This window comes from Durio zibethinus, chromosome 12 (genome assembly GCF_047325235.1).
Source record: "Durio zibethinus cultivar Kanyao isolate XHJ-2024 chromosome 12, ASM4732523v1, whole genome shotgun sequence".
Lineage (NCBI taxonomy): Eukaryota > Viridiplantae > Streptophyta > Magnoliopsida > Malvales > Malvaceae > Durio > Durio zibethinus.
The window spans coordinates 21,414,390-21,427,714 of NC_143173.1; the positions used below are offsets into that span (position 1 = coordinate 21,414,390).

At 27.6% G+C, this 13,325-nt stretch overlaps 1 protein-coding gene across 6 annotated transcripts in view; it reads left to right on the plus strand.

The window, feature by feature from the left end:
- Positions 1–3,829: 3,829 nt before the first annotated feature.
- CSTF77 (Tetratricopeptide repeat (TPR)-like superfamily protein) overlaps positions 3,830–13,325 on the plus strand; it is a 29,228-nt gene continuing 19,732 nt past the window's right edge. For 3 of the 6 annotated variants that reach the window (XM_022891146.2, XM_089741203.1, XM_022891149.2), the window contains exons 1-8: positions 3,847–4,076; positions 4,175–4,237; positions 4,344–4,453; positions 5,500–5,600; positions 11,000–11,061; positions 11,165–11,305; positions 11,427–11,555; positions 13,279–13,325. In XM_022891146.2, coding sequence (XP_022746881.1) covers positions 4,017–4,076; positions 4,175–4,237; positions 4,344–4,453; positions 5,500–5,600; positions 11,000–11,061; positions 11,165–11,305; positions 11,427–11,555; positions 13,279–13,325 — 713 coding nt within the window. In that variant the 5' untranslated portion in view covers positions 3,847–4,016. Of the gene's footprint in view, positions 4,077–4,174; positions 4,238–4,343; positions 4,454–5,499; positions 5,601–10,968; positions 11,062–11,164; positions 11,306–11,426; positions 11,556–13,278 lie in introns of those variants that run through there. The other 3 variants (XM_089741202.1, XM_022891147.2, XM_089741204.1) reach the window with 3 other exon arrangements.

Here is a 13,325-nt window from a genome sequence, read left to right on the forward strand (position 1 = left end):
ATATAACTTATTTCCCCATATATTTTTCAAGTAACGTGAGAAACCCACGCTTCTTTCTTTTTTTTTTTTAAATCAATAATACATGACCGACATTGAAGCTGACATGAATTTGTCCTCTTTTGTTTGTCAAACCAATCAATAGGAAATTAAAGGAAATTTGAAGGAAATTGACATGAAACATCTTCAGAGTTCAACTAGCGTTAAATTATAAGATTAAAAAAAAATTAAAACATTGACGGATATTGATGTTTAATTTTAAGAGGGTAGAAATAATAAATTTATAATAATAAATTGTTTTTATTACTACTTCATCTTTAGACGAAAATTGCAGTGCTGATTGCTCGTAAAATTCCAGCAATCAATTCATCAGACATGGCATACCCTTTATTGTATATGCCACTCTTCTAACTCTGATGATTTAATTTCAAGATAATAAAGTTGGGAAACCTATTGGCACAACAATACTAAGTATAGAAATGTAACTTTGATGATTTTCATTAGAAATGGACAACTGAGTATATTAAATATAAAGAACAGAGCAATTAATAGGCAACCTAATAGAGCTATTTCAACCAAATAAGTTTCTCTTTACTCATATGTTAATCCTTTTTTTTTTTTTGGAAATATGGTGGTCAATTTTTTTATTTTTATGCTAGTAAAATAAATTATAGTAAGCATATATATTATTTCTAATTTAGAACAATTATTTGAATGGAATGTTATTATTCAGTCACTTTTAAAAAAATCAAATTCAATAAATAAATGTTGTCCGCTTAAAAACTTTGATTGCAATCCATGAGATAATATTTTTACATGATACACATTTGTAATATTGATTTTTTTTCGTGAAATGTATTTATAATTCTAGACATTCAAGTGTTTTAGCTTCTCATTGATGATAAAATGGTTTAGAAAATACATTGAATTTGGTAAGTTTGGGTGGTTTTCCCCTATTTGAGAAGGAAAAATTATTCAAATATATGATTGCTAAATGTATATTAAGGTATAATTAAAAAATACTAATAAATTAAATAATTATCAAATAAATTCTTATCAACTATAATATTTTGATTTTAACTATTTATAATGCTACTTTTTTAAAATATAGAAACTTGGCAAAGAAAATGAAAATAAATTAATATACATATTTCTTGCATTTATTTTCTTCATATGTAGTTGCTGTCTTTTGATTCTATTATGATATTCTATTTGGTTTAATATTTTCATGGTTTTTAGTTCTTTTTCTTTTGTTGTTATTAATTGTTTTAATTCAATGCCTTTTAAGTTATAATGCTCAATTAAATTTTCCTTTACTTTTCAAATCCAATTGCCTTAACTTTCATGATGTTTAGCTTTGTAGATACATTAGTTTTCTACTCATGTCCTTTTTAATATAGGTTATGTTCACCTTTACTTGCTTGCTTTTTAATTTTCTTGTAATTTAACTTTTACACGTTATTTATGTTTCAAGTACTTTTATTTTCTATATTATCTAAATTTATGCAATTTACTTTTCTTACTTTTTACATTTATGTAATTTAAAATTTCATGTAATTTAATTATAGTGTTTATTTAAATTTTCAAACTATTTTATTTTTGTTAGATTTGAATATATCTATAGTGCTAAAAAAGAGAAAAACTTGCATCATATTTTGATCACAACCAATAATAACACATTGCCTATGAATATTTTCCTACAAGCAATAAATTATTTTTAATGCAAAAATCAACATAAAAATATCTGTTAAAAATAAATTAAACATCTAAAATAAAAATTGAGCACAAATGAGTGTAATAAAAGACCCATCCAAAAACAACAATAAAAATAAGTACAAAGTGCAAACACGAGAAGAAAAATATTATTAAAACAATGAATTTAAAGTATAATTAAGCTTGCAAAAAAAGACATTAGGGTAAATAAGCAAACCAACCAAAAATAAATGACAAAAGTTAACAAATCATGCAAAAAAGAACATGACATACAAGTAGCATATTTAAGATAGATAATAGACAACATCATAAGTGCAAAGTAATTAATATAAAACTACAACAAATTGAATGATCGTTAGAGCTTTCGACACAAAAAAGACACATAACAAATAAAAAATATAGAAAACTTAAATATTATAATAATAGATGATCATATTCTTCATTCCTCTAACAACAAAATTTACAGCAACCAAAAATAAAAAATGTAAAACACCGAACCAAGTGAAAAAAAAAATAACAACACTAAAAGCATGCATACCAAGTGAATCTAATACTTTCTTAAAAAATAAAAACTGAATTTGAAACAAGAAAACGGATGGAGAGCATAAAAAGTAAAATAAGAAAAATGTAAAATAAAAAAATAATCTAAATTACAAATAACACAGCAATACCATTACATCATTAACTACAAAGGTTGAAACAGTAAGTAGCTTGACCAAAATGACAAATTACCCAAATAAAAAGCAACCAAACAGAGACCATCCTTAGGCAGAGAACATGTAAGTATGCATGATATACAAACTCTATATTTCTTTGAATAAAAAAAATTAGATTAGCCATTGAAACCCACACTATTAGATGATCACCTTCCAACAACTATTACCTAAACAAAACATGTCACAGAAATTAAATCAATAAGACTTAAAACACTAAAAGCAAAAATCAATATTAAGAGATAATGGGCGATAATGTGAAGGGAAATGTAATTTGAAATATTAAAGACTGGCCTAAAATTAAAGAAAAATAGTTAGAAATTATGAGATAATAAGCAATGAGATGAACGGTAATATAAGTTGGATATAAAAAATCAATCAAAAATAAAAAAAAGCAAGGAATGGAGATGAACAATATGCAAAATTGGAGTTAAAACAACTCAAAAGATTATGGAAGAGGAGAAAAATGATAAGAAAAAAAAAAGAGGCACTAGTGGGAGGAAAAAAAACTGAGTGAAAAAAGTGAGTGAAAAAGAGGGAGAAAGCACCTTATATGAAGAGGAAGACAGAAAAAAAAAGAAAGCCACATAGGCTCTACATGGTATAATCACACCAAAGTCAAAGGCAAAAGTTAAGAATTGCTATATTTATGTAGTGGATGTTTAATAATTAACACGTGTCCTAATGTTGATAACTTAGAAAGCTCATTCAATTGAAGATAAAATTTCTATCAACTTAACAATTTGTTGCTGATCACAAAAAAAAAAAATAAAATTAAATGTCACTATCATTTTCATGATAATAAAAAAGTTACAATTTTTACAACAATATCTAGTGCAAGTTAGTGCACTAATGTACCATAATGCATCATATATTGGAGTTACTATAGTGATCATCACAAAATTTGATAAACAAGTAGCATAACTTCAATATTTAAGTATAAAATAGTATAAAATTTTAAAAAGTATTCGTGATGTGCTAATTATAGTTCGAATAATATTAAAATAGTTGCTGATTGATTTTTGGATTAATTTATACTTTATTAAAGTTAATATTTAAATGTTATGAGTTTAAAAGAATTTATATGCGTAATATCCTTTTTAATGAAGTATAAATAAAAAAAGTTAAAAATATATTAAAATTTTAAAAAATAATAAAATAATTGGACATAAAACTCATTTATTTTAAAATTAATATTTGATATATTAAATATAAATTTTTATTTCACAAAAGATCTTAAAAAACCCACACATATCTCATTTTATTATTTATTATTTATTTATTTTTTAATATATGCTAGCAAATATTATCAACTTCTTAACCTGCTCACAAAATTTAAAAACTCCAATATTAATGAATTTTATAATTTCTTTTTCTTTTAATTTTACAATACAACTTAACCAAGTGCTGAGCCGGATTTTCTGACTCCGGTTCTCGATGAAAGTTTAAGACCCATCCCACAGATTTCTTCTTGTTTAAAAAAAAAAACACCAATTTTTGTTCTTGCCCATAAATAAAAAACCAGAACAATTTAAACCCAGACAGCCACACTGCCGATGCCCTGATTGTTCCCCCAATTCCTATCCTAATCCTATGGCTACAGTTGATAAATACAACGTCGAGTCTGCTGAAATTCTCGCCAACAGTGCCTTGGTTCGCTGTTTCCTTTTGGATTTACGTCTTTCTTTTGCGTTTTTTTCTTTGTTTTTCACTTTTACTTAACTTTTTTTCTTTGTTTTTCTTTGTTCTAGCATTTGCCAATTTCACAGGCCACGCCAATTTATGAGCAACTCTTGTCAATCTTTCCCACCGCTGTAAATTTCTTCTTCTTATTCTTTTTTTTTAAAATTTTTAATTTTAATTTCAAATTTAGTTTAAAGATTATATTGTTTTTATATAGTTATGGTGTGAAAATTTCAGGCAAAATATTGGAGGCAATATGTGGAGGCACAGATGGCAGTAAACAACGATGATGCTACCAAGCAAATATTTAGTCGCTGTTTGTTGAACTGTCTTCAAGTTCCTCTTTGGTAAATTCTTTCACTCGATTGCTTTCATGGATTCTTGAAAATAACGAAAAATTTAGGGTTTGTTTGGTTTTTCTTCTTTTCTTTTTGCCACTTGTTGCTTTCCGCGTTGTTGAAAAAATTTACCAAATAACTCAAATGTAGACACAAATTGAAACGTAATTGCTCCATACCGAAGTAAAATCATATCATGCCATTTGTTGTTCATAAAAATTTAGATTGTTAATTTTTTTATTATTTTGGAATATTATTTTTTTCTTCGAATGCAGAATTTTTATTCTACCACCAGAACGAAAAAGCAGGTGGTAAAAATTAACAACCGAATGTGTGGATTGATCTAAGATAGGAAGTTTTGGTAGCAAATGTTTTGATCCCTTTTGTTCATACAGACAGTTCCTTAAACCCTAAAGATAGAGAGGAATAGCCTTATTAAAGGCTATTCCGAAATTTATCTTTTTATAGGGTTGATTGCGTGCTACAAAGTGGTTGAAAGGTTAAACTGCTTTTTTCCTACCTTATGTTTGTGAATCTTATTTTTAAATGGTATTAGGAAGACTATTTTACTTTTGGGAATATAAAAGAATTTTGGACCCTAAACATTGGAAAGAAAACTAATGGAAGATTAGTATTTGTTGCTCTTTTGCTTGGGATGTAATTGATGAGCATGATTATTCCATTTTTTGTTAGTTTGTCTTTGTGACATTATTATAAGCAAACAGTTACTTTCTTAGGCTGTGGCTTCCCTCTCTCTCTCTCTCTCTCTCTCATTGTTTTGACCTCAATGTGGAAATCTTGAATCACAATTAGCAAAATTAATGGATACTTCATTTTCATCTATGCCTTTCTGAATGGATGAGAGTTTACTTGTTTATATCTCAGAGGATGTCTCTATTTAATTCAAATAAAAACATAATTTTAATTAGTAATTTGTGGTGTGTTTTGATATTAATGTGCCTTTTTTGGTTTTTGGTGCTGTGGAGTTATTTGGATAGAAAGAATGTTAACTTTATTTGATAACTTACGTCATGGTGTTTCTATTGGTTTTATAGGCGCTGTTATATTCGATTCATCAGGAAGGTCAATGACAAGAAAGGTGTAGAGGGTCAGGAAGAGACTAGAAAGGCATTTGATTTTATGCTTAGCTATGTTGGTTTGTTTTCTCTTAAACCTTAAGACTTTTTAATCTTTCGCAATACTTATAGCTTATCTTCTTAGTTTAGAAATTTTAGTAGTAAAAATGGAGTGTGTATGTGTGTATATATATATATATATATATATATATGTTACATATAAAATGCATATCACAATGTTTGAATGGGCAAACTCAAGGATTATAGGATTGCTTTCAAGATATCTTTAGCCAATGACAGATCTTGACTTTTAGCTTTGAGGGGGTCAAAGTAATATATTACAATAATAAATTTTTTTTTAATTTTTTTCTGAAAATATATCAAATCTATTAATGACAGGAAAAAAGATTTTTTAGATGCAATATACAACAACCAAAAAGCCTTATATTCCATAACTCTAGGTTTGGCTGTATAAAAGGCCAAAAAGAAAATCATTTTAAGTCATAATTTTGAATTTTTTAAGCTACGCAACATATAATAACAAAACTTACAAGTATAAGTATGCTAACATATATATATATAAATATATAAACAAAATGAACGTATTAAGTAATTGATCTTATGATTTCTATTTATCACTAGTAACATTCTTTATAGAAATAAAATCATTTTATCTTTTGACAATATTAACATATTATGTTATCATATTTAATTAAAGTAAAAAAGATATTCATGAAAGGTTATATTTTTTAAATAATAAAAAATAAATTTTAGAACAATAGAGTAGATACTATGATGCATTAAGTTTAAACCTTGTAATTTTTTACATTGTATTTTTAAATTATGAAAAATGAAAAGGTACTTAAGCTATTGGTATTAAATATTTTGGCATCTAACAATTTTCAAAGAAAAGGAGCATGTATGATATACCAGGACAAAGGTTATGTTGAAAAAAAAAAACGATCCAAAAACTTGGGTATTTGTCACTTTGATTTTAGTTGTTATAATACTCGTATATCTTAAATCTACATGTTTGTGAAAATATAGTGATGGCAAACCTATACATTTTAAACTAAAATCATTTATGATGAGTAAACCAAGTTAAAGAGTTTTAATTTTAATAACATTTAGGTACAAATAATTTTTGTTACCATATATCCTATAGACAAGAGTCATCACAAATAAAGAATAATGAATTTGAACACAATAAATTTAGGTTCCAGGGGGCCAACTAATTTATTTATAAAAAAATTTCAAAAACATTGAGAAAATAATATATGTATAAAAAAATTTCAAAATTTTTTTGGAGCCTCCAATGAAGATTTTCCTTTTCTTTAGGTAATCTTAGCAAGACAGCTACATTGCATGGTAGGTTTTCACAGTTATTATTTCGTGATTGATTCATATAAATATGATTACTTGAATAAACTTAGTAGGAATTATATTTAATGATAGATAAAGGACTAAAAAAATTTTGTTTGTTTTAAGAGAGACTTTGACTTGAAAAGACTCTTCTAAAAGACTTAATGCTCCTCTCACTCCTTGTTAACATTTTTAAATAATTTTATACCATGTAAATTGATGTTGAAAAATATCCTTGGAATATTTAGTGCGGTTGATTATAATGAAACGGTGAAAGAAAGTTATTGCATCCATTTTAACTATATTTCAATAATCTATTTCAAAAAAGGAATGAATGATATTTCAATAATGTAGGATATAAATCATATATTATATAGCAGCGTATGTTTGATATCAATTATGTCTGATTGTAAATGAGTTGCATTTGATTCAATGACACGTTAATGATAACAATGATTAACAGTTTTTTAACATAAATTTAGATTGTTCTCATATTTGTTAACATTTTTATTTCTTTTATTGCTCCTTGCGTTGTGATAATCTTTAGTGTCTCATCCTTGTTCTTTGACATGGGGTCTCTCATCTATAATTCCTTTTTTTTAACACCTAAAAATAAGCAATAGGTGTTGTGCAGGCCATAGATTTTAAGTGATCCTTGAATTGCAATGGATCAAGTAGAAAAACACTTTTAGTCAACAAATATTTTTCGTATATCATTTTGAATAATAATGAAAAGCACTTCAGTCTACAAAGAAGAAGTGATTTTAGCATTCTGGGATATAATTGGGTTAAAATTTAGGAAGTGTATGGCAAAAGATTTGAGTTTTAACATTATTGAGTTGCTAAACTTGAATCTCTATGCATAGGAAAAAGAAAAAATAATAGGAAAGTATGAAGCACAAGGACAAAACAGAACTTGGAACTCTAAATTGGCACATTAAGGCTATATTTGGATTGAAGGAAGGTGAAGGAAATGAAGGAAAAGGGAAGGAAAGCGAGGGAAATAAGAAAACCTTTCCTTTGTTTGGTTTATCATTTACATTTTAATAAACGAAAGGAAAGGAAATTTGAGCATCGCGCCCTTTCCCTTAAAAGCTCCAATTTTTAATTACCCCAAAATTGGGGGAAAAGGGAAGGAAAGGAAAAGAGTAAAATTTGTTAAATATAAAATGACTTTTATGTCGTTATTATATCTATCATTTTTCAAGAATATTATTATAATATTCAAGTTTAAACATTGATGTTAGCGACTGATGCTACTTTTAAATTTTTTGCAACTAATTTCTCAACAATTTTTTTGTCAATAACTTCGAATTCTATATGTTTTTAATCTATGTTTACGTCTTAATTTTTTTTTCATTTTGTTGTTACTTTACAAATTCTAAATAATAAAAATAAAAAAAATGACAAAACATGTACAATGATAGGAAAATGCTAATTCTTAAATAAATTTATGGTTAGTTTTATCTTAATAATAAATATTTAAGTTTTTAATTTTCTCATTTCTAGATTAATTTTGAAAAAGATATTTTAGTATAAAAATAATTTTAAACATACATTTTTTATGAATTAATTATTAATAGCATTTTCTTTTATTGAAATTATTTTTATTCATTTTCAAAAATTTTTAAAATAGTTAATATCAAGATTATTTACATGATAGAAAAATATTTTATTTTAAAGGGTATAATTGGAGTAATATAATATAATATAATATCTCGTTTCCTTTTCTTTTCACAATTTAACTAAACAAAAGTTATGATCAATCATTTCCTTTCGTTTACTCATTTTAGTTATCCAAACAAGGGAATGAACTATCACTTCCTTTCCTTTAAAAGCCTTTTTTTTTTCCTTTCTTTTACTTTCCATTCCTTTCCTTTACTAAGTTCAATCCAAACATAGGCTAAAGGTATATACATATGTATGTACACCTACAAGGTCCTGAATCATGAAAGCAAAAGAATTTACTAATGTTATCTCTTTAAACTGATGAAAATACTATATAAAGACTTTGGAAACATGGACAAGGATGTAGAATATCACATGGGCATGGTGAAAGTGTGATTCCCAAAGAATTATGGTGAGGAAAGAGTCATAATTAATACACATGCATAATTTCTTGTTTATTATGGAAGTTTGAACCTTTTAAACTAAAATTTTGAACCATATATAAAAATCCTTGACAAAAGTGTTTGTTTCCATAAATGATTAAAAAAAATAATCTCCTTCTATTTTGTAAATGGTTGATAGTCTTCAAATTTGGACTTGAAAAATATCAAACCTTTCCAGCAAAAGCCCACTTGATGAGTTCTCGATTCTAGTAGTCCCATTTAAATTCATTTTTACTTTTATCCTCAGGAACATAGCAATGTGGTACCAACTGTTTCAGAGATTCTAACAACACCTCAACCACTTCACAACATCTTCCATCTCTTCCATTTATCTCCCTTTTCACTTGTAATTTGAGTCTGTTCTGCATGGATCAGAGCAACTTGAGGTTAAATCAAACAAGCATTGAGCTGGCATTTACAGTGATAATGACTCTTTCTTCTCTAGTATCTAACTTTCTTCTCTTGTATCTAACAGTTTGTGGTAAATGATAGCAATATTTTTGTCTCTTTATTTTCTGTATTCACCTTGTCTCTCTCTCTCTCTCTTAAATCCCATGTCTGAATTAATGAAATAATTTTCATTTTTTTGTTGTATTTGGTGGTATTCAAGTTTTTCTGATTGTGTTGGAAGCTGATCCATTTGTGTCAGATTCTTATCAATATCTGTTGTGGATAGAAATTGGATATGCGAAGGGTAGCGCTGGACTGCTTAATGGTTAAAAATGCCATTGACTAGTGTCTAGCTTGGCATTGTGGTAGGATTTGAAAAATGTGGTTAGAAAACTATGTTTGCTTAAACACTAGTTTGGATTTAAAATGGATCCATTTGACGATAAATTTGTAAGCCAAAACAAGCTTTTGGGAGTCAAACATGAGGGAAAACTTAACCTAAAACAAACAACCAAACTCAACAAATTTTGAATTATCTTGACCACTCCTGACTCAAGAAACTTTAAGGGTGTGTTTGATAAACCATTGAAAAATTTCAAACCATTGAAAATTAAAATTTTCCATGGTTTTTTTCAATGCTTTTGATAAATCTTTTATAGAAACCACTTAATGAAAAATTGTCAATGAAAAAGTGTTGAAAATGCTAAATAGCTTTTAGCTACTTAATGTATTAAGTCAATTTTGTTTAAGGAAAAAATGTTATTTAATTGCATTAATCTTATATTCTTTTCTTTTAACTATTTGTTCTTTCCTTTTTAACTTTTACCAACTGAAAATAACTATAAAAGCATACCTCTCTTTTATAAAAAAAATAAATAAAAAATCCACTAAATATTTAATTTTCAATAGCTTATCAAACAACGTTTATATAAAAAATTTCTGCACTCAAAAATTTCAGAACTAAAAATTCAATACTAAATTTTTCAGTAATTAATTTGTTCAGTTTATCAAACAACAAATATGTTAAAATTAATTCATCAGAATGGAAGATGGAGTAAGATTTAACTCTCAATTCAACTTATACCAATTAGATCAGCTCCCATGCAACTGGAATCATCATGCCAAAATCAAACCCTGGTGTCTAAAACTAGCTTCTAGATGGTGTACTTATGCCTGATGGCCAACAGTGAGAAAATAGTGTTGTCTCTCATAGAGACTTATGTTTAGATGTTTGCACTTTTTGCTGAAGTCCAAGTAGAATCTAAAGAGGCTGATTCTATGCAAGTTTTACCATCTGGCCCAACATATGGATAGTGTTTGGTCATCAAGTACATGTTCAATTTCTCATATTAAGTCAAGTGCTATACTAAAAATCCTGTGTTAATCTGAGCAATATATCAAATGATTAAAATCAGATTCTATAGTTATTTCTTGATTGTTTGAAATTTAATGGAAGGCAATTAAATTTCATGCATACTATTTGCTCCATATAGCTAAAACCTTTATGTTTAAACTATCAGAATGGATTAATCTAGTTAATCAAACATTTTAACATGCATTTCCACAAATATGTTTCTGGTAATAGGGATTCTGTTTTCTGATGCTTATGTTATCAGGGGCGGACATAGCATCTGGGCCTGTATGGATGGAGTATATTGCATTTTTAAAGTCACTGCCGGTTGGTGAAGTTCTTTGCCAGATTTTCCATTACCACAAATTGCTATTCACCTTTTTATGTCTGTGTATGTTATTATTTTCCCTAAAAAGAGATGGTTTTCCAGGCTGCAAGCACTCAGGAAGAGTCACAGCGAATGACTTCTGTGCGGAAAGCTTACCAGAAAGCTATTGTTACTCCGACCCATCACATTGAACAGCTATGGAAGGATTATGAGAATTTTGAAAATTCTGTTAGCCGCCAGCTGGTAAAGTTTTGCATGATGGTGAACTTTTTTGTATTTTGGTTGCATATTTGCTAGTTTGGTTCTGGTGCATGCATTCCATGTAAATTTATAGGAATGCTGTACTTATTATCTTATTGAGCAGGCCAAAGGACTTCTGTCTGAATATCAACCAAAATATAACAGTGCAAGGGCTGTATATAGGGAACGGAAGAAATACGTGGATGAAATTGATTGGAATATGCTTGCTGTACCTCCAACTGACTCTTGCAAGGTAATTTCCTGCGAGTTTTCTATCTTTTTTCGGTTTTCAATTTTTTATTGTCTCATTGAAGTTCATTTTTTTGTACATACACATATATTTGGCATGTTTATTTTAGGGTAGTCCTTAGTGTTATAGAACTGCTGTGAAGCAAGTGTTTCTGATGCCAACATCAAGAATTGCAAAAGATAGAGAAAGATGAGAGAATTATGGCTTGTAAAGCGATAACATATTGGATTAAGATTAAGAAAACCAGGATTTCTTGGAAATTTGCTGTTTAAGTTTAATTTTTATTGTTACTCTGTGTGATTTAGGTTAGAGTTTGCAAGAACTCTGGTAATAAGAAGTTTACTATTGAGTGGAAAGTTTAATCCAACATAAGTCTCTAAGTCTCTCTTATATGAAACATAAAAGGTGACAAATGAAAAAAAAAAATAGTAAATTCTAGAGTTCTTGAGTAGAAATTAAAGGTGGTTGCTGATCTATATTTATGTTTTTGAAGTACTGAAATTAAAGAAAGGACAGAAGAAAAATGATAATTCTAGGCTTAAGAGCTAAAGTTCCTTGAATACCTGGAGTTGATTGCTTCATGTAGTCTTTAGCTTAACTTATTACATAGTCTCTGAATTTGTAGACTCCAAGTCTGATAATGGACTCTATGTAAAGAATAAAATGATTTACTGTCAGACAAATCTTGCAACAAATTAAGTCCAGATAACATTAAACTTTTTAAAAGTAAGCCTTTAGCACTAGTGCTCTATTGTCCAGCTAATATTAAACAGACTTCTCAAATTGAACTAAAGCTCAGTAAAAATGAGATCTTTGACTTGCCACCAACTAAGATAAAATTAGTACTTCAGTTCAATTAGTAGAAAGTATGCAATTTCCGAAAAGTTTCTCATCAGTGGACAACTGTAAAATTAAGGCTTGAGCATTTTAGCTCGCCTTTGCACCTGTTTTTAATATTTTTGAAGGCAGTTGCTGGCATGAAAGCATACATATAACGACTGAAGCTGTTGTTCACATGGTTAGACACAAAAGTGCTAAAACAGGCATTTAAAAGTTCTAAATTATGATGCAAAAAGTGAAAGTTTGCAAGGTTACAAAATCTTCTTATATTGAATATCCTAGTAGTCTGTTTTCATTGAAAACATTAGGCTCTGTTTGGTTTGAGAAAATATCTTTTGTTTTTATTTTTTATTTTCATATTTTGGAAAATTGTTTTTGTTTTTTAGAAAATATTGTTGGTGAATGGAAGCAAAAGTTGTTTTATAAAAATGAAAAATAATAAAATATGTTTGATACAATATACATTTAAAAAAAGAATGATTAAAGAAATAAATAAAATATTCAATGATATTAGAATAATTAAACAAGCATAGTTAATATCAATGGCTTTTAATCATAAATATATAATATATTTATTAATTTATAGCTTCAAAAAGTGTTTAAATATAGGTCAACTTATTAACTTGCTAAACACAAACAAAAAGTGATGGATATCTCTTGTTTTCATAATTGAAAACAACCTTTTTGTTTTATTTTCACATTTGAACCAATTTTTATTTTTGTTTTCTAAAAACTTGTTTTCATTTTCAATAACCAATCATGTTTTCACTATTGTTTTTCTTTTTTCAAGAAAATGAAAACAGAAAATGCCTCTGTTTTCTAAAATCAAACAGTACCTTATATTCTTAGTTGTTGCATTTTCTAATATTTTGTTGTGATCTTATAGGAAGAAATGCAATGGATGGCATGGAAGAGGCTTTTAGCCTTTGAGAA